Source organism: Solanum lycopersicum, chromosome 3, assembly GCF_036512215.1.
Source record: "Solanum lycopersicum chromosome 3, SLM_r2.1".
NCBI classification, from domain to species: Eukaryota; Viridiplantae; Streptophyta; class Magnoliopsida; order Solanales; family Solanaceae; genus Solanum; species Solanum lycopersicum.
Window position 1 is genome coordinate 60847659 of NC_090802.1, and position 20373 is coordinate 60868031.

Consider the following 20373-nt stretch of genomic DNA (forward strand, 5'->3'; position numbering starts at 1 on the left):
GTTGGCGGAGCCGGGATTTTTAGGGTTTCAAAACTTCAAATAGGAAAGAAGTAAACACACGAGGATATTTAGTGTTAGTCATATATACATAAAATAAAAAAATTCTATCATTATATATATTGTTTGATTTTCCTTCGAATTCCCTTTACTCCCACGTGACTCTGGACCGTGGTATATTTTTCTATAAGAAAATGGGGTATATATTTTTGACTATGAAAATTGTAATGCTTGGACTTTTATCCTATGTTCAGTCATGAGCAATGGCCTATCTTTGACATTTTGTCCATAAAATTACGAACTCCCATTATTTCGAGTAGGTTTGAGCTTGAACTCCAAAAATCACATCAATATGAATTACAGAACCTATCTTCCAGTTTGCGCGTAAGAATATGCTAAATGTATTGTCTAATGATATCAACTAACCAAAATCAATGAATGGCGAAGCCAAAAATTCGACGACGAGTGTGTAAATTTTCTGTATTTGCTTTGTGTTGTGTGAGATTATCTGCTAGTTTAGCCACAATCTTCCGCATCAGTAATACTATCACAAAATCAGCTCGATACTACTCATATCGAACAGGCTTATTGCTACTGAAATCACCATACAATTTGAAAGAAGCAAAGCTTATTCTATTACTATTCATAGTACATATAACCTTGGATTTACAAGAAAGACAACAATTAACAAATGTCAAGACTAATTAATTATACCTTTGGGAAGTAGCCAGTAAATATAAAAGCAAATTGGTGGCACTGCATTAATGCGCACCAATACACAGCTCTTGAAGGGCTAGTGATGATATGGCATGTGAGTATATGACCCTTCTATCTCCATGATAAAGGACGGGGCGATCACACGGATGGGAAATACTTGTTGAGATTGAATGGGAGGGAATAGAATTCCTCACTTCTCGTGTCCGTCTTGAAAGACTTGAACTTGTCCCACCATGGCTTGCCTCTGTCTTTCCTTACCTGACCATCCCTTTTGTGCATTGTGTTGTCCAAGAAATAAGCCAGGATACCCGCAACAAAAGCTTCCGATGAGAATGGCACGTTAACCATATCGTTGAACTGAAGAATGACAAAGCATGTAACTTTTCTCAGCAAGCTCTTTTACATGACTAGAACTGAAAAAAAAAGAAAATAATTGGAGATGATAATCATATTCAGGAGCTAATGTCAATTTGCCATACCCATCGTCCACTCGTGTGAACAGGTCCATAACCCTCAATAACTGTGTGTTCATTGAAGTACTGCGGAATTGACAAACCCAGAAAGATGGAGAAGCCTAGTATGAACTTGCTACGGAAACTGTTCAGATTGCAAAACTGAAGGAAGCTTAAGCCACCTACGCCTGCAAAGGACAAAGGACATAAGAACTTACAAATTCACCAATAACATGGATCAGAGATTGTTGGATGCCTTGGTTCAATAAACTTACCCACATAAGCGAATAAAATGCAATACAAAGCACCTACAATCGATGTTGGTATTGACGCAAAGACTGCTCCAAATTTTCCTGAACACAATCGTGTAGTCAAGACAACCACAGGGTAACAATAAGGGGAGAGGGTAGTGGATTATCAACTCTATCAATGGGTCCGTCGTTCTCAAGGGAATGTTTAAGCAGGTGATTTACCAAGAATTGAAAAGAAAATCATAAATCCAGCAGCTATCTGAACTACTCTTCTGCTACCAACACGCGTCAGTGCTAAAAGCCCCACATTTTCACTGCATGTTGGTAAAGAAAGTTCATTTCAGTCAACATTCTAACAAGAGTTTATCACTCAACAGAAGAATTTGTCTGGACATACACAGATACAGAAGATCCATTCCCAGTGCCAAACAAGCCAGACAGCAAAATGCCAATTCCCTGAGATTCAAACGAAAGAAGACTTGTAACTTGATGAGATGGGTTGGGCAATCCTCCCATAATGTTAAATGCCAATTGCAAGTACAGGCCCATGTTAACTAGATGAGATTATTCATGATTCCTGTCTGTGTTATGCTAAAGAATGGGGAGGGAAGGGTATGATCTAGGAGAATGCCTTTTTACCTGCCAGCCTACACCTCTGCTGAGTACAGATGGTGGCAATGGAGTAGCACTTGCATATCTCGTAGTTGCAATAAAGGCACCAGTGGACTGAAAAACAAAAGCAACTATCAGAAGGGTGTTGCTTTCAGGCTTGTCTAACCCAAGTATCTGTTTCTTTATAAGAATTATCAATCAAAAGAAGTGCTCAAAGAAACAACAGAACTAAAAAAGAAGCAAAACGGGCAAAAACATAGCAGGGAAGCCATAAAAGAAAAGAACAGACAAAGGTTGAGATGCAACTCTTAGATATCTGCCCCGAAAATAAGGGGCTCATATATAGTATTTATTGAGCCTATACTATGCAGTCAGCAACATTGTCTAACAAGCAAAACATCCGATAAGATAGCGTAAAGCATTCACAATTTCAACAAATTTCTACGTCAAGCAGGTAAAAAAATAGAACCTCAACAAGAGCAACAAATGCAGCCATCATCATAGCAAATGCTTCACCAGCATCAAATGAAGGTGCACCCCATTGAAAGGGGTATGGAACTCTAATCCTGCGAACAAAACCCAGCAAAACGAGAAGATGATATCATCAATATTTACACATTATAAGTTGCTTATAGTTGAGCGACACTTGAATGCACCAATCAAGTACTCTCTGAACTACAGAAGCACTTGGAATAAAATGTAAATAAGTTAATTGAAAGCTTGAAGCAGAAAAATAGCACCTCATGTATTACAAGAACAATACCACCGTTGAAGAAGTGCAGGTAGAGAAAACAGTAAACTATTTATGCTTTAAGTAGTACAACAATGAAAACTAACAGCTGATTTCAAAAGACGATGTATGCACTCCTAAGCATGAAAATCAGGTAGGTGAGTTTCAAACACCCACCTTATTTACACACAAATTAAAAATTAACTAGGGCTTAATCACAAGCTAACCAGGGTACTTATTAACTGCATAGTTTCCTAAATTGCAATTTCAATGTTGTATCTTCCAATTATGCTCAAAGTAAAAATAAATAGCAATAAATGGGGCACAAGCACTTTCCAGTTGTGACTACCATGGTGAAGAGTGACATAAGGGTGTCACTTTGCACATCATGTAATGATGTACCAGTCACATTTTATCTTCTCAAGTGTTACTGCTGATGGAATCTAATATGTGTGATTAACGTTGAATCAACACAACAAGAATGCAGAACATCAGTATGTAGGCCAATTAAAACCTAGGAGTTAGAAGCTGATTATGAATTTATCTCATGTATTCAATATTGAAGTGTTATTATTCCGAAGTTTCTGGTCGCCACATACGTTACAAAACTACTTACAAAACTACCCTCTTCTCCCAACATGGAATGCCTATTTCAATTCATGAATAAAAGCTCATAGAACTCGTTTATGCATTAAATGAGCGAAGTGTGAGATCCGTCTCAAGCTTTACAAACCTATGCTCACATCAGCATAATGTCTTGCGCAAGCACACTCGGATACATGTGGTGTTCTTCCCATCACTACCCAATCTGTTGTTCACCATCCTAGATGCCAGCCATTAATCATATCTTCCAATTTTTATCTACATACAGTGGCCATAATCACCACGAACCCAAACACTCAGAACTACAATAGGAATATGATGATTTCAACTTCTTCGTATATCTAAGTTTTGATATTTTCATTCATTATTTTAAGATTCAGCTTCGATATAGACAGAGATTGACAAAATCTTTATTGATCTCGTCGACAGAACCCATATATGATTCCTGCCTTTGTTATGCAAGAAGAATCCAATACACCATGGGGCCCTAATGCAGAAGCAAGTGATGAGGGATGAGGAAGAGAAAAGCACTCACCATGGGGCACCATCAATGAGCCCAGCACGATCAGTTCTGCAGCTTGCTTGGGTAATTGGTGCAGCTCCATTGTAAGCCCCACCCACAGTAAGTAAGTGGGCGTAAATCCATACAATTGCAACGGTGAAAAGAACAGCAAAACGATCAAATATATGCTTCCCCGGGCGTATCAGATGAGCCAAATACTGTAATGACAACCAAAAATCACATTAATATATGCTACAATTCAAAGCAACATAAAGTAATAGGGATATATTTCTTGATAAAGAATCTCACTTGAGAGAAAATGACCAAAAGGACCAGCTCTGGCAACCCAATTTCAACACATTTGGCAACCTAAAAATATATAAGATATAATCAGCATTTTGGCATTATATAGCAACAAACAAGTAGACGTTCAAGAGGAAAAAAGGTGCATCTACATCATTACTTACCCCTGGAAAACCAAACTCATAGAGCCCAAAGCCGACAAGAGCAACTAAAGGAACAGCTGAAAGTGGGCTCAGAAACCTAAAAAATCAAAAGAATAAAATGCCAATTAGAAATAGTTTCACTGCAAGTACACAAAATGATGACACAATCGACATGATGCAGTGAACCACCAAAAGTAACCTTTTGAGCAACTACTTGCTCTCCAATCCCAAAAAAGAAATATAACAGGATTGGAAAAGAGTGCTTGATTAAATTGTAGGAACTAGATCGGAAGTCTAGCATAGGGAATAACATCTCCCAGACAGATATTGACATAATAGGAAGTAGATGAGATGTCTGTCTAGACATAGGGAATAACATTAACCAGTCATACATTGATAGTAGCAACAACATACCCAGTGTAATCCCGCAAGTGGGGTCAGGGAAAACATTGACACTAAATGGCAGAATATAAATCTTATCATACTAACAAACCTCACAACATTGCGCCAGAGACCACTGAAACCTAAGACAATCTGAATCGTCGAAGCAACAATAAGTGCACCCTGGGTGGCCCTCATTATCTTCTTAAATCGCTGACAAAAAAAATAGAAAATGTAACATAGTATTAGGACAGACAGAATATCATCAAGATGAAGTGGATGAGTCCAAGTTATGCCTAAAGATCTACTACAGAAATTAAAAGAGTGCTCTAATATGAATTATTTCAAGGAAAAATTGACTACTAGTTTCCAGAGCTACTGCGGGTTTTTGTGCATTAGTGATTTTGGCACTCAAGTTGTTAGCTTAAAGAGAATAAAACAGCTAAACTTTTGTTCCATGAATTGACTGTGATACTTACGAGAGAACTGCATCACAAAACCAAAATGCCAATTATTTATACTAATCATTCAATTGATTAAAATACATTATTTAAACAACAAAGTGCAAAATAGGCATCTGAATACACTAACCGACTCAGGGTCTGGGTCACTCCATCGCCCCGAAAGGATAATCGAAATTGTAGGTGCAACAAAGGTATAAGACGCTCCGATCACAGCTGGTAGTCTAGTTCCGAAGTAAGATTGCAACAAGGTGTTCAGCCCAGCAACAAATAGCACTGTCTGAATAACTTTCGCTTTCTCCTCCTGCATAGGGGAAGACAATCTTCTGTTTAATATTGTCGCATCACTTTTAAACAAAAAAAAATAGATCATAATACGCAGTATAACAGCTTCCAGTGTCAGTAGAGCTCACATTTCCTCCTCCCATCTGGGGAACGAGAGCTGTAGTAATGATAACTGCGGTACCGAGCATAACCAGATAATGCTGAAATCCAAGAAGGATTGCCTCAGCTGCATTCAAAAATTAGACAAATTCAGCATAGTCCACAGGTCCACATTACGGAAAATAATCAACATCATATGAAAAAGATATAAAGAAGTATTAGATGAATTTGTTCAAGATCAGCAGCACAAAAAAAGAGAATTATTTTACTAAGTAGATATTGCTACTAACTGAGTCACCTAGACAATAGTTTGTGCTTAATATTTCAAGTGTGACCAAAAAAGGATAGCATAAAAAAATACAAATGACACACAAAAAATGGAAGAACTTTCAAACATAAGGAATATAAAAGAAATGCCATAATTATATATAAATGTAGTATGAGGCTAAATGGGAAAAATAATCATATACTTTTAACAACTAGAATTAAAAAAGGTGTGCACAGAAGCTGCTGCTTATGTAACCAGCTACTAGATCCCAATTTGCTAGCATAACATCTCAACTTCACGAATTCGACACGGTAAAACAATTGGGCCGTGAATTTGTCAGCAAGGAAAAAAACAGAATATTCAAAAGAGAAAATTCAAAACTTGAAACAAAAGCAACTAATGTAATTTATGCTCAATACAGCAACACATATTTTACATAAAGAAGCAATTCACTGAGAAATAGTAAAGCCTGTGGGACAACACCACACATCACATTATGAATCAATTCAATGAGAAATAGTAAAACCCGTGGTACAAAAGAACAGAGTTCATAAAAACCAGGCCCCATATGCTCCAAGTAAGAGAAGAGATACGATTATTCTACAATGCCAAAAAAAGGGATGGAACGAAGCAATCTAACAAAATTTAGAACAAATCTTAGTAGCTCAGCTGATTGGCTACCTGAAACTTTCACCTGAGTGTTCTATTTCCTACCTTGTAATCCCCTCCCCTATCCCGAATTTTGAAAGCAAAAAAACAAAAAAAGAAAAACAGAATTGAGACTTACGCCATGGAGGAGGACTAGTAATGCAGTAAGAAACATTAGGAAGCTGATCTTTTGGTGGATGTGGCACTGGTTCATCAGACTTTGCTGCCATAACTTTCTCTCTCCACTACTTTTCTTTCTCTCTCTAAGTTGAACACCTCGCTAAATTAGCGGTGCAAACTGCAAAACCCCAAATCTGCACAATGACACATAAATCTCTCAAAAACCAATAAATAAAGTTAAACAAAAAAAGAAAAGTACTGAAGCTTTTTGATTACCTAGAAAGCAAGATTACAGAAAAGACTAAATTTTTCGAGTACCCAAGAAGCTCAATCACTCATACATGAACCCACACACAAAAGTGACAAGATTGGAACAACACAACACCCACCCACATGTATGTACCACACACCCAACACCCCTTCACTCTTATTTTTTAAAAAAAAAAATGCAAAGCAAATGAAACTGTAACAGAATGTTTTGACAGTATAAGAAAACAAGAAAGTATAAAAAAGAACTACCTTTGTTGTATATAACAAGTTCTTGAAGCAAACCTGAAGTAGGTATCGTGCATTAAGGTTCTTGATTAATCACAGACCCCACTTCAATTAATCATTTTCAACGAAGAAAAAAGGGACCAACTTTAAGAAGATTTTGTATTTGTTGCTTTTGTGATTGTCCAAAACAGGAAGAAGAGAAAGTCAGTATATAGGAATGTGTGAGAAAAAAGGTAAAAGATATAATAAAAAGACAGAAAAATAGACCCCAACTTCTGTTTTTCTCCTTTATCTCTCTGTTTCAAAAATTAGAAAAAAATGAATAAATTCGAAGAATCTCTCAATCAGAAGTCAGAACACATTTATTAATATTTGCCACAATCAAATTTGGCATATACTTTTTAAAAGAAACTGAAGTATTTATCGTCTCTATTAATTTGGTATTTAATATTTAAGGCAAGTAAAAATAAATTCAAGGAGTATTTGTTTATTTTTTTCTTGTTGATTGGTCAACAAACATGCGCTCCAAGGGATTGACACCTCAAATAAAGAATTACAGGAGTAAAAATATTAAAATTATATTTTTTATATAATACAGAGTAAAGAATTTTATGACAGAGGAATTTTTGTTTACTAATTTTAATATTTTTTTAATTAAACAAGCATTATCATTTTACCACTGTCCCCCTTCTTTGTCGGTTGATTTTCTGTCAGCAAAAATTATATACTATATAGTAAATACAACATAACTCTTAATTTATCTTATCCTTGTTTTATCTTTTCAGTTTTTTTACGATTATACATATGTAATAGTAAATTATCTTCTTCTTTTTTTCCCTTCAACATCTAATGTGAAAGGTTTGTTAGAATGTCCATATTCATTTCTTTTTCATTGATCGTAAATTTATTTTTAAAGTTTTAGATAAATATCAACGATATCTAAAAGAAAGAATAATTAAGTGAGTTTCATTATTTTGAAAAAAACTAAATATTATTAAATTAGAGTAGAAATAAATAGATATTTTTGCTTTTATAAAAATAATTTTACTGAAGTAAGAACTAGACGTATAAAATGTAATTTGGTTCAATTTTTAACTCATTCGAATATAATAAGAGAGAGAAATAATAATGAAATTGTCCTTAAATATACTGCTGGCTTAAGCTCAACAAACTGAATTATTGAAAAATAAATAAGTTTTGATTAATATATGATTGATGAACTTGTATTTTTTTTTATATATATATAAAAAAGAAAAGTTGGAAGAATATTAGGTTTGCACAAAAAGAAGAGACAAAATAGAAAGGCAAACAAATGACACCGACACATTCTCCCTATTTTCTTTCTAACTTGCATCATCTATCCGAATTTTATTCATATTTTAATGAATTATCTACCATAATACCTCATTTTATGTATTCAATTTTAATTTCTCTTCCATAAAGTATAAAATAGTGCTACAATTATTTCTTGTTTTATAACTAGAAATAGTAACTAACAACCCTCCAAAAATAGTCCAACAAATTACCAAATTTCCATTCTGGTTTTGACAGTCAATATATTTCTGCCAGTTCAAGTACTACTTTTTTTTTCCCTTTGAAAATATGGTACTTGAAATTCATTTATCTTACTATTTTAAATTTGAGGCTGTGCAGCTAACGGAATACTAGATACTAGACATTTTAATAAAATTAATAATGCGCAGTATTTATTCTTCTGGATTTGGTAGGATAATTTATTATTAGCGACTTAGGTGTAGTTATTATTCATTATTATGAGTAAAAGAAAGAAGCACTTTAACATAAAAAATAAATTTAAAAAAAAGGTAGTGTGCTTCTCAAAAGTCAGAATAAGAAGGTGCAAGGACAAATATGTGCATAGGTTATGTAAATTATAATCAAGTGACATGGACTCTTTAAAGCATCAGAAAATTCTAATTTAGTTAGATATATTGTTATTTATTAGCATACAGAACTTGTAATTAATATTTATCCAACAGAAATATTTGGTGAGAGATTTTATAAATACATTTCCCTGAGTAGGTATATATGGCATTATTTTTTTGGCTTCCTAGTAACATAGATATTGATAATATATAATAACGTGTGTATAATGTCTAATTATTTATTAGAAATATATATATTTCATTTATCTATATTATTATTACGATCTAACATTTGTTTTACTCTTGATTAGTTCAAATCTTTCGTAAATACTCTCAAATTTAGATATAAGTTTCATTTTGGTATTTTAGTTCTTTTGATAAAAATCAATTATTTAAAATAATCTGTATTTGCGGCAAATTTAAAATTAAAAATTTCTTAATGTTCCATTGAACGAAACAGAACCTTTACTTTGAATATTACTCTCAACTAACCATACTCCTACTATATTATATTCGATTTCACAATGGTTATGGTATTTTAAGATTCTGACAAGTGCCTACGACAAAATATAAACATCAAAATATAATTAATTAATTTCTATTAAATAGCTGTCATGTTATAATAATTGCTTTATTACTCACTTGTTTCATGTGCACTGAAATACGTTGTGGGTGGTTTTGAATTGTAGAAAAAAAGCAGTGCACAAAATGTTCGTTTTAAAATATTATACAAAATATTATCTTTTTAAAATATTGAACAAGTATGTGCGTGGTATACTTTTTGAAGTATACAATTCACATATATAATGAAAGAAAATTAACTATTTTTAATGTTACATACCATTAAGTTATTATATATGTAAATTGTATAACTCAGAAGTACGTAATTGTTGTAGTCTAATTTTTTATAAGAAAGAAACTTGTAGATGAATACGAGCGAAAATATTTTTATTTTGCCTGAATAATTATGAAAAAAGTCTTTTGCTTGTGTGTGTTTGGTTAAATGAGATTTTCAATCTTTTTGATTTTCTATTACTGCTGTTTTATGATATTTCTATATGTGTATCTTTGACTTTTTTTAAAAATCCTAGTTTATGTGAAAAAATTTCTCATGATGAAAGTTAAATCACCTACTTAATTTCTTTGTTTGAAAGTGGATTTGTGAAAAAGGTAAAAAAAAAAAAAAAGAAGGTGAATCTTTCGGCGGAATTGAGAATAATTAGTTAGGAAACAGTAAAATTTAAAGGAGCTTTATTTAATTGATTTTTTCGAATAAGTTATTTTTAGGTAGTAATTCCAAGATGTCAATTTCTAAAGTTAATGAATGATAGTACTGCTTTTCTCACATCCACTTGCTTCTTTTACAAAAAAAAATCAAAAAAAAATATATATAAATGGGGGTTTTGTTAATTTCATTTGCTAAACTATTCATTTTAACAAAATCACTTCTTAGTATAACTTCATGAAATTTCCTAAATATTCACCTATTAGATAAACCAGGTCAATTGGTGACTTGTTGTTTTCTCGTTTGGACGACGATGTAATTTAATACCATATAGCTTGTGTAAGATAATATATAATTGAACCTAATAGAAGAATAAATCCCTTTGTACTAAAGGGTAATCCCAACCTCCAAACTCCTACCTATAACCTTAATTTAGTGTTGAGATTATACAAACAACAAGGTGATAATTACCCAACAACTATTAGTACTTGAATAAGATCAAGCAATTGATCAATCATCGATGAACTAAAATATTGTACAAGATTTTTTTCAATCTTTATTAGTTTTTTTCACTATAGTTAATTGATAATCTTTTCCGGAAAGAAAAAAAAAGGGGGGTAGGGGGGAGGGGAGGGAGAGTGGAGATGAAAAAATAACGAAGGTAATTATAAGGTAGAGAATCAAATTCTCACAAATTAATCGTGGTATAACTTATTACATAATCAATAACCAAATACGAAATAAGATTGTACATGATTCTTATTCCACGACTAAGTCATATGTTTATCCATATACCAAATAGTCCCTGATTGTTCTATGCTTGTTTGAGCACTATTTTTTTGGTAATTTACTCACCTAAACATTATTGAGACGCATGTGATGTCCTAATTAAAAGGTCAAGGGTCACCATCAATGTATTTGCTGACTATATAACACTCTTATTATTAATCAAAAACATAGCAAAAGCATGACAGCCAGTTTTCCACTGAAAATCGATTAGGACTTCTTCAGAAAGCTCCAAAATCTCTTGAAAGATAGTACTATACCAAATAATTCTCCCTTATAGCTCCTTTTTTTTCAATAGCTAAGAAGTACTGTTTCAATGGTCCCTAACATGAGTAATTAGTTAGAAATTGTATATTCTAGATTGGCTATTAGAACCTTTATGAATCTTCAACCAAACTCATAATGGGGCTATTTATATTTTGTCCTCCTAATAAAGGTTTCTTTTTGAAACTTTTTTCCCACCTTTTATGATATGTCAAGATCACATATCATTTTGGGAGCGCAAAAAGTTGCTACCTAAAAGAAACAAATCCAATTAGTCATGATAATATATGGCACCCTACAGCAATATTTAATTCATGAACTTTATATATATAATATAACAATAAGTATAATACTAATGAAGTATTGACACCTAGCAAATAGTTTTTAGTTTCACAAAAATTATGTGTTTATAATTTATAATCATATCACGTGTAGATCATATCATTTAATGGGGTCAAGGATCCACTTTCTAGTAATGAAATTGATATATATTACACTAAAGAAGGAAAAGATATGGACCGTATGTTTTAGTATTAAGTTCATCCATATATCCCCAGAAGCACAAGTTGCAGCATATACAAAACAAGAAAGAACTTGGGAGAATCTTGATCAAGCATCAGGCTCTTTATTAAATATCGTGATATAGTTAATAAAACAATGTATAAAGGAATAAAAGAATTGATTCATCCCAAAAAGACCCTGAAATCATGAGCTTATTAATTAATACATATATAAGGTAATGATTTATCAGTAGTTCTGACTGCTGTATAGATAAGCTAAATCTATTTGTTCAGTAAGGGGCAGGATGAGAATAAAAGGACTAAAGGGGACACAGGGACGTGGGTGTTGCTTTTCATGATTTAACAAGATAACCTCCCTCTCACAGGGACCACATCCCTCTTGCAAATCCTCTGCCTTTTTATCATGTTTCTCATCTCATGCATGATTTATGAAGGAGGAAACTTCATTTGTTGTGTTCTTTTTTGTTTTATGAATGTAGATTGTCATTGTACTCATAATTGTTCATTTGTATATAACAAATAATTCTAAGTAGAAGACAATGTCCATCCACTTCTACGGCACCCTGATAAATTCGTTATACAATAAGTACTGGAAGGGTCCCCAAGTTTGAGGTCGAGTGAGTGGGGGTCCTCCATCCCATATCTCTTTGATCATTTTCTTTAGCCTTCGTAAATGTACAAGTTAGGACAACAAGTATATATAGTAAAAGGTGTATTAAATTATTGGATGGTGGGCTATCTTTTTCATGCAAGGGAGTTTTATAATGCTGAGATGGGAGGAACTATTACGTCTGTGGGAGAAACTAGAAAGTAATATGTCCCATCAATTATTTAGCGATTCCTATGTACACTTCAAGAAAAACCAACAACATGTATCAAGGAATTATTTTGTTTGCTTAATGCTAGGGCCTAGCCCCTAGGATCTCAGGCTTGCTTTGCCACAACGATGGGCCTGCCCAGTCCAGCCCAAATGTTTCTCAAGGAAGAAAGGACCTCTTCTACCAATCAATTTGGGGAGCTCAACTGCTTTTTTCCCATTTTCTTTGTCCCTCTTTTGGAATAACAAAACAAAGAGTAAAGAAAATATGTAGAACTTGGTGATGCACAAAAAGTAGAATTACTAAGGCAGTGCTTTGTATGTGGCCAATGAAACGGAAGACTTTTTTAATTTTATTTTGGTGACAGATATAGGATTATACTAGCAGATGCCACTGCTCTTTTTAGTTTATGAGTGACAAAACAGGAAAATATCTGAATTGTTCTTCGAAAAGAACGTATATGATACTCTGCAAAACCTAACTTTAGTGGTGCATGCTCAATCTTCCCTCATTAAACATTTTGAAAATAAGTCTATTTCTTCCAGCAATTCCCTTTTCTCACTTTGAAATCTTGAAGACTCCATACCACTAGATGGCTGAGTCGTTACGAGGCTAATGAGAAACTGACAAACTTTACCTACATAATCTGAAGCAGCTGCTACGTTCCATGTCTTCTCCTCTGCCCCAGCATGTTGAAGTTTGTCTGTGTAGATACATTTTCTGCATTCCTGCAGGCAAACACAATAATAACGGAATTCCATTATTTCATTTTGGCAGTGTTCTCTTCTTCTTTTTTTCTAAAAGCAAGCTTCATGACACCAGATCACAATAGGAACCAATGATCTTTCAAAGATAAAGTATCTATTACCTGGAATACTTGATTTAGAGCAGCAATTTGTTCATCATTCAGAAAACCATAATTAAGTAACTTCCTTAAGAGGAACACCAATTCAGCGCTCAAATTAGAATTTGTAATGTTTCTAGTAATGGCAAATATGCAAGATTCATCGAAGATTGAAGTCATCCATTGGAGAACTTTCTTTCTTCTCAGCAGTTCAACTGCAATATGAATTGCAGGCTTGTGATGGATCATGAAAGATTTTGAAGCCAAAGATGGAGCTGCCAAGGATATCACTAATTCTTCTACTATAAACCGACACCAGTTGTTCCTTTGTATAGCTGATACTTCTGTTTCCACATCTTGCCACCCAATGAGCATAGACAAACAGAGGGAACAGTTCATTGCTACAGACATGTCACTTGAAAATAGTTGGCCTTCTAAAACAGCCATTATAGACGTCAAATAATTAGTTCTGAATTCTAATGTGTCTGATTTTCTACTTTTCTCGTCTTCTATTCCACTGAATAACTCCAGAAGGTATTGCGAGCTAAGTAACTTAATAGGAATAGATCCAAAATGCAATAACTTGCACAAATCGTGGCACTGTATACTAATATAAGACCAGGGTTGCGGTATGTTGGTAGGATCCAGCAGATATTGGAAGTCCATAATCCCCGGTAAAATGGCATGCGCACTAGCAAAATAAGCTATTAGATTCAAAATAAAAAACAAAATAAAAGAAAGCATAGAACCTATGTTAAAGGAACTGATACCTTCTCAAAGAGAAGAAAAGAAGTGAAAGCACAAAAACAAGAGCTTCTACAGATCTTGCTCCTTCGTTTTGTTCAAGAAGTGAAGGTCCTTTGGAACAGGCATTGGCGATAGTGGTATTAACCAATGATAGCATATGAGTACTAAGGATTATGGTTTTCGAAGCTTCAACCATCACTTGATTCACTGAGTGATGCAAAACCATAGAAAGAATGCCAATTGATATAAGAGTTCCCGGTGTCCATCCATCTGCAGCTACTGAGGGGATCAGGTAGTCGATAATCTGCAATCAAGGAAAAGTCTATTTACTACAGAGGAACTGTGAGCAAACAGTATTTAGAAGAGTCAGTACTATACTTTCACCACAATTGCAACCCAGGATTCATCATCAGAGAGGGATTCAGAGTGTACTGCTTGAAGAATGTAGGATACTAGTTCGGAGATTGACATGAAAGTATCTGGGGATAAAGAATGACCAAACTTATAGTAAAGGTTCTTAATTGCAGTAGCTATCCCGTGCAAGCAGAATTGATCTGAAGTACTTGGTGAGATTTCTATTATACGTTTTATGGTATTCACCAGTGAAACAACGTCATACTCGGAATATTGTTCTCCAGCCTCTCCCAATAGAAACACCATGAGCGTACCTACAAAGTTATCCCCCAAAGCTACAAGTTCTGTCATAACATACACATCTATCTTCTGATTGGCTTCACCATGGATATTTATCTGGTTTATGTTGGAGCAATGGCATCTGCAAAATTTCAAAATCTGGGCAGACAGCACGTTGCAGATTTTCTCTTGTTGGAACAACCATTTCAAAGATGTTACGTGGATTCTCGTAGATAGCAAATCCCAGCCCTTTTCCGCAAGTAGGTGGAACACAATCCTTTCAGCCTCTGGGCTGTAGGGGATTTGGTAGCTCACCTTGGCTAAACCTCTGTATAGTGCATAAAGATTTATAAATATTCCCAAAACAGAAGCTCCATGCATGTTTTCGCTGCTGTTTAGTAGAATATATTGCTCCAATGAAGCTAACACAAGCTTATCATCTGCAATTCTGGAAAAGGGGTGAGATGATCAACTGAGGACTGATAACATAAGCAGGGAAAATGCAGAAAGAGTAAGATTAAGATCCCAGAAACTATTTACCGATCGTCATACAGTGAGCTGATGTACAGTAACAACAGAACTGCCAGTTGCCGAGAAGACAATTCAACATTTTGGGAGCTTTTATGGCCCAAAAGGAAAAGCAAATCTATAGGATCAGATGGAAGATGTGGAGCAGCATCGCTAATGCATCGCGCAGAATCAACCCCAAGAATGATATCTGTCATCACACTAAAGATAAGATAAACATTCCTTTTCATCTTTTCAGAAGGGAAAAGGCCTAAACATCCATATGCAAAACTGAACCAGGAAGATGTGAGCAGAACATTTGCAAATATTTTGGTTTCGGTGTCTGAATCTTGTAGCAATATGGAATAGAAATTTTCAAGTATTGCAGCTGGAATATCCTCATCTTCCATCTCATGAAGGGATTTCATAAACCACGGTAATATATGTGTTTTGCATACATCTATAATGCTTCTTCTAAGATCTGTGTTCATTGAGCTTGAGGAATTCATCCCAACACTATATGAATATGCCTCTTTCAGTAGGTAAAGAGAGTTCAAAAGTTGACCCGGGTATTTGCCATAATTAATTAAACAAGTTAAGATGCAATTTCTTGATGCATCCTGAATTGATAGTGAGAAACTTGAAATCCCACAGGTAGATGAACATTTCATAAGTGCAACAAATATTGAACAGACCAGAGCTAATGTTTCTGGAAGCATGCCTATTTCTCCGTCAAGATTTTTCTTGAGCATTCCTGTCAATGAAAGGCTTATTTCTTCTACCTGAGACTTGGATACCACCCCTGGGCAGTTCTCCACAGAGTTCCAAATAAGCCTGAGTGTCTTAGTCTGTACAGGGTGGAAGGGAATTTCAGCAACATGATGCAGAACTGGAATCAGGGCCATGAACCCAATTGCAAGTCTCTGCCTAAATGCTTGCTCAGCAGTTGCTAAAATATCAAGAAGCTGAATACAAGATTTAATTGTTGGGTCTTTGCATCCTGCAAACTAATGAGTTACTTCATTAGTCATTATAGACAACATTAATTGCATAATCTGACCTAATATAATTAGAATGTTCTCTAGCTGATTGTCGTTAGAGAACTTAGATCTTGTCGAACCATATGGACAACAAACATTGTACCCATGGTAATTTGTTTATTGTAGAAACTGTAATCGCCAGAGAAGTGGTCGTTTCAAGATAGTTTAATTGTAAACGGAAAAACAAATAGAATAGAGTGCGACTGAAACGCCCTCTTTCATCTTTCATTTCTTCAACCAAAACTAATACGTATAAATCTAACTGCTCAGACACTGTGTATAGCTGATATTCTTACCTGACAACCTCAGCACTTCAAACGCATAGTCTGCAATGTTCTCTTCAACAAATACTTGGATTTCATTTTCTAAGACATCTTTCCTCGACAGATAAAGATAAAGTAAATCTAGCGCTGCTATTTGAACTTGATTATCAGAAGAAAGCAGGGGGCCTTTGACTGCCTCTGCAAACAAGATAGCTAGAGGCCCATCTGATATCTGCTCATTTGTTTCCATCAAGTGGTCAACATCATAACAACTCCTGCTCCTTGTGCCAATTATAGAAGTAGTTTGAAAGAATCCTCTTTGCATCATTACTGTTAAGAATGCTGCATAAACAAAGAGTATCACTGATTTGACAAATGCGAGAGATGAGATTATCTTGCAGAAACTCCAACATCAGCAGCATCTTATCTCCTTTTCCTTATGGGAATGGTGGGGGAAGGGAGGGGAGAAGAGAGAGATAATCAGAGCTCTGGTGAAGAGTGCATAGAACTTTGCTAGTCAAGTCAGCAGCAAATATACACGCAAAACTTTTTATCAGTCAGAGTATATCCGAGGTGTGAACAGATTTATGGAGCCTGTTTACCACAACATTAGGCTCAAGAGCCACAAAATCTCTACATTCAAATGATTTCTCAAGGAGATATATGGCTATTCCTATAATGCATTCTCGCTTTTTAGCAACCATACTTCCCTGGTATACTTGTCAAATATATCATAAATTAGTCAATTATCACCATATACTCCTCTTATTTTGCAATAATCCAAGTATAAAATGGTTAACTGTCAAGATATTCGCTGGAAAATCAAATTCAGAGATGCAAATGCTCAAGAAGCAGAAACCGGTAATGTGAAAGAAGCTTACCTATACAGTTTAAGCGAACATCATCACTTTGAGCTTTCATCAGAACTGCCAGTGCTAAGTGTAGGAGCTTCGAGAAATGACCAAATAAACTAGGAGGATCTTCACCATCTTGAGACCCATTGAGTAGGAATAATTTGTATAGAACAAACAGGATTTCCCCCTGAATATCTTCACTGTACTCAAGAAGGAATTGACCTTCAGGGCTTTGTTTAAGGCAAAATGAGATAGCCACTGTCTCAGTTTCAAGAGTCACCTGGACAATTGAAGGCCACTGACGAGATTGAAAATGAGGGCATCCGTTTCTTCGAGACAATAGGAATGGTTTTTTTGGTAATCCAAGAGAAGACCTAAGCAGTGAAGCTTTTTTTTTTAAAAAAAAGGGTCAGATTACATGTATTAGAGGAAAACATATGTCACTGCAAATACAGAAATAAATATAGAAACTACAAATTCTCTGTGCAAATTGAAGGCTGAGTTATCTCATTAAAATCCAATGTGTATTTGACAGATATCAGGCCAATGATACCAAGACAGAACCACTAAGTATAACTTCTTCCTATTTCTTGTTCATTATAGCTTCTCAATGAGAAAATCAATTACATACAGTGTACCATCTCCAAAATGAGCAATTTGTTCATAGACGTCAGCAGCAAACATGAACCGAATAGAATGTGAAGCTACTCTAAAAAGGTTGTGAATCATCATGAGGAAACATATAATTGGTGTCATTACAATGCAACTCAAATTTTTCCCAAATTCAAAATCATTTACAGTTCCTCCCATCTTTTATTTGCTTATTTTGTAACATCGTATAAGTGTTTTCCTCCACAAGTCTTCTTATGGACTTGAACACTGGCATTGAAACTTGAAATAACTACCTAAGCAGGTTTAAGCTTTACTCACTGCTCTGGATAAAACTAATATTTTCTCAGGAATCATTCTGACTGTGATTTTCCAATCAAATCTGCAACAGTGTCGGTGACTAAACTTAAGCTGTTAGTCAATGTCATTGACTCACTGAAATTGAAAGCAGTGCCAAATAACTGTGGAAAAGCTACTATAAAAGCTATATTTGATTATAGGATTGAAGAGTGAGCAATATAGCTATAATGCTAAACCTGTTCTTAGTATAAATTTTAATAGGATCTTCAAGATCATTTTCAGTGCTGAAAGCTTTACTGATCACAGTCGGCTGTATGCCACAGAACAAAGTTGCACAATGCTGAAGGACACTGAGGAAATTAGAAAAATCAGATACTTAACTCAGTTCCACTTTTATTTCCTTATTAGTCCATTTTAGAGTGACACACTTCTATGCAAATTAATAAATCACTTGATTGTAGGAGTATATGTTGTATCATGTAAGGCTATATCTATGTAACTATACCTTCTACAGCTCCCTTCTAAATTACACCTCCATAAATTGGAAATTTAAGAGTTAGTACAGAGGGAAAAGTTACCGAGTGGAGCTGTCTCTGACTCCAAGCTAAAGAGCCGCTGGAAAGGCGATCTGCTAGCCGAGCCACAAACTCTGCATGCACATCGCAGTCTGGAGCTTCACACAACTGCATAATCAAATCCATAGTTTGCTTGGCTATGGGTTCATCATAGAAGGAAGATAGAACACCGACGAGAGGCGAGATTAGGAAATGAGAGTGGAATGTGAAGAAGGTTTGGCGGAAACTCGGTTGGAAAAGCGCGATAGATAACTGAGAGAGAGCATAGGACACGTGAACGGTCGGCGATCTCGGATTGGAAATGAGATTAGACAAGCAGAGCAGACAAATTGATCCTCCTTCATCAGTTGGGATAATCAAAGTCGAGCTATGGCCTTGTGCGCATGTTAACGGTGGTTCCAGCGATGGCGACGGTGGTGAGTGGGGGAGTTGAGAAGTGGCGAAATACATATTTTGTTGCTGTAGTACTACTGTGTGCGTGAGTGAAGAGACTGGCTAGTGCGATGGAGAAGGTGTGGGATGGATAGCAAAGCGGGAGAAAAAATCTTTGACGCCTTCTGCTTTCAAATTCCAAATATGTATAAAAAAAATAATAATAATAATAAAGTTATGTTGAACTTATAAAATTTCTCTTTTAGCAAGTTACATTGGAAAAATCTGGACTTCTCTACAGAAAATTATAATTTTGATATGATAGTGGATTGCCCTATTGTACTCTTAAACTTGTCAAATAAAAAATTAAAATTAAAATATTACAGAAAAAAATTATTCTTTTTAAACAAATTAAAAGAAAAACAAATCAATCTTTTTTAAATAGAGAAAAGAAGAAAAAGATATTTTTTATAAACAAATTAAAAGAAAAACAAAATCGATCTTTTTTAAATAGAGAAAAGAAGAAAAAGGATAAACACAAGAAACATGAATTCATTCACTAATTGTACACATGGTTGTTGAACTTTTTGAGAATAGATACACTCCGCCTAAATTTTATTTGTAACACTGTTAATTTGAGAAGATGAAAAATTACAGCTCTTTAATATCTGATGTTTGAATCAACGAAAGTCATCGACGAACCGTGTGTCAGATCCCAGATCGTAGGTGGGATCTCGTGGTTCAGTTTCAGACTTACGAAAAAATTAGGATGTAAAGATAACACATACAACCATGGTCCACGGTCCGTTGATGGACCCATGAACCATAGATTGGTTTCGTCGTTGGAGTCCAGAGTTTGATGGTCTCTGATCCCACCCACGGTCAACTAGTACAATCCATGGTTGGACCTATGGACTGTAGGTTTGGCCATAGGTGAGGGTCAACATTTATATTAGAGAAAAATGGATATTGGGTCAACTTCAGACGCTCAAATATTTTAGCACCAAATGAATTAGGTGACCCATGATATATCAAATTAAAAATAATTTAATCATCTTTCCGACG

General features: G+C 34.8%; 2 protein-coding genes across 4 annotated transcripts; both read right to left on the minus strand.

The window, feature by feature from the left end:
* Positions 1–542: 542 nt before the first annotated feature.
* Per1 (permease I-like protein) lies at positions 543–7314 on the minus strand. 3 transcript variants are annotated; one of them, NM_001347985.1, is made up of 15 exons: positions 7125–7314; positions 6592–6766; positions 5566–5663; positions 5283–5456; positions 4804–4904; positions 4332–4407; positions 4174–4233; positions 3898–4082; positions 2499–2595; positions 2057–2143; positions 1815–1873; positions 1640–1731; positions 1442–1519; positions 1194–1354; positions 543–1071 (listed from the first exon to the last, which is right to left on the minus strand). In NM_001347985.1, the coding sequence occupies exons 2-15, from the start codon at positions 6680–6682 to the stop codon at positions 853–855; spliced, it is 1578 nt and encodes a 525-aa protein (NP_001334914.1). In that variant the 5' UTR covers positions 6683–6766; positions 7125–7314; the 3' UTR covers positions 543–852. The 3 variants fall into 3 exon arrangements, with proteins under 3 accessions (NP_001334914.1, NP_001334915.1, NP_001334913.1); NM_001347986.1 differs by lacking the exon at positions 7125–7314 and adding an exon at positions 6849–6966; NM_001347984.1 differs by having other exon boundaries at positions 586–1071; positions 7092–7314.
* Positions 7315–12878: 5564 nt separating this feature from the next.
* Positions 12879–19798, minus strand: LOC101247714 (protein PUTATIVE RECOMBINATION INITIATION DEFECT 1). The gene is made up of 9 exons (XM_010320622.4): positions 18940–19798; positions 17733–17839; positions 17480–17652; positions 16632–16940; positions 15329–16295; positions 14534–15236; positions 14179–14459; positions 13433–14099; positions 12879–13292 (listed from the first exon to the last, which is right to left on the minus strand). The coding sequence occupies exons 1-9, from the start codon at positions 19384–19386 to the stop codon at positions 13062–13064; spliced, it is 3885 nt and encodes a 1294-aa protein (XP_010318924.1). The 5' UTR covers positions 19387–19798; the 3' UTR covers positions 12879–13061.
* Between the last annotated feature and the right edge of the window lie 575 nt (positions 19799–20373).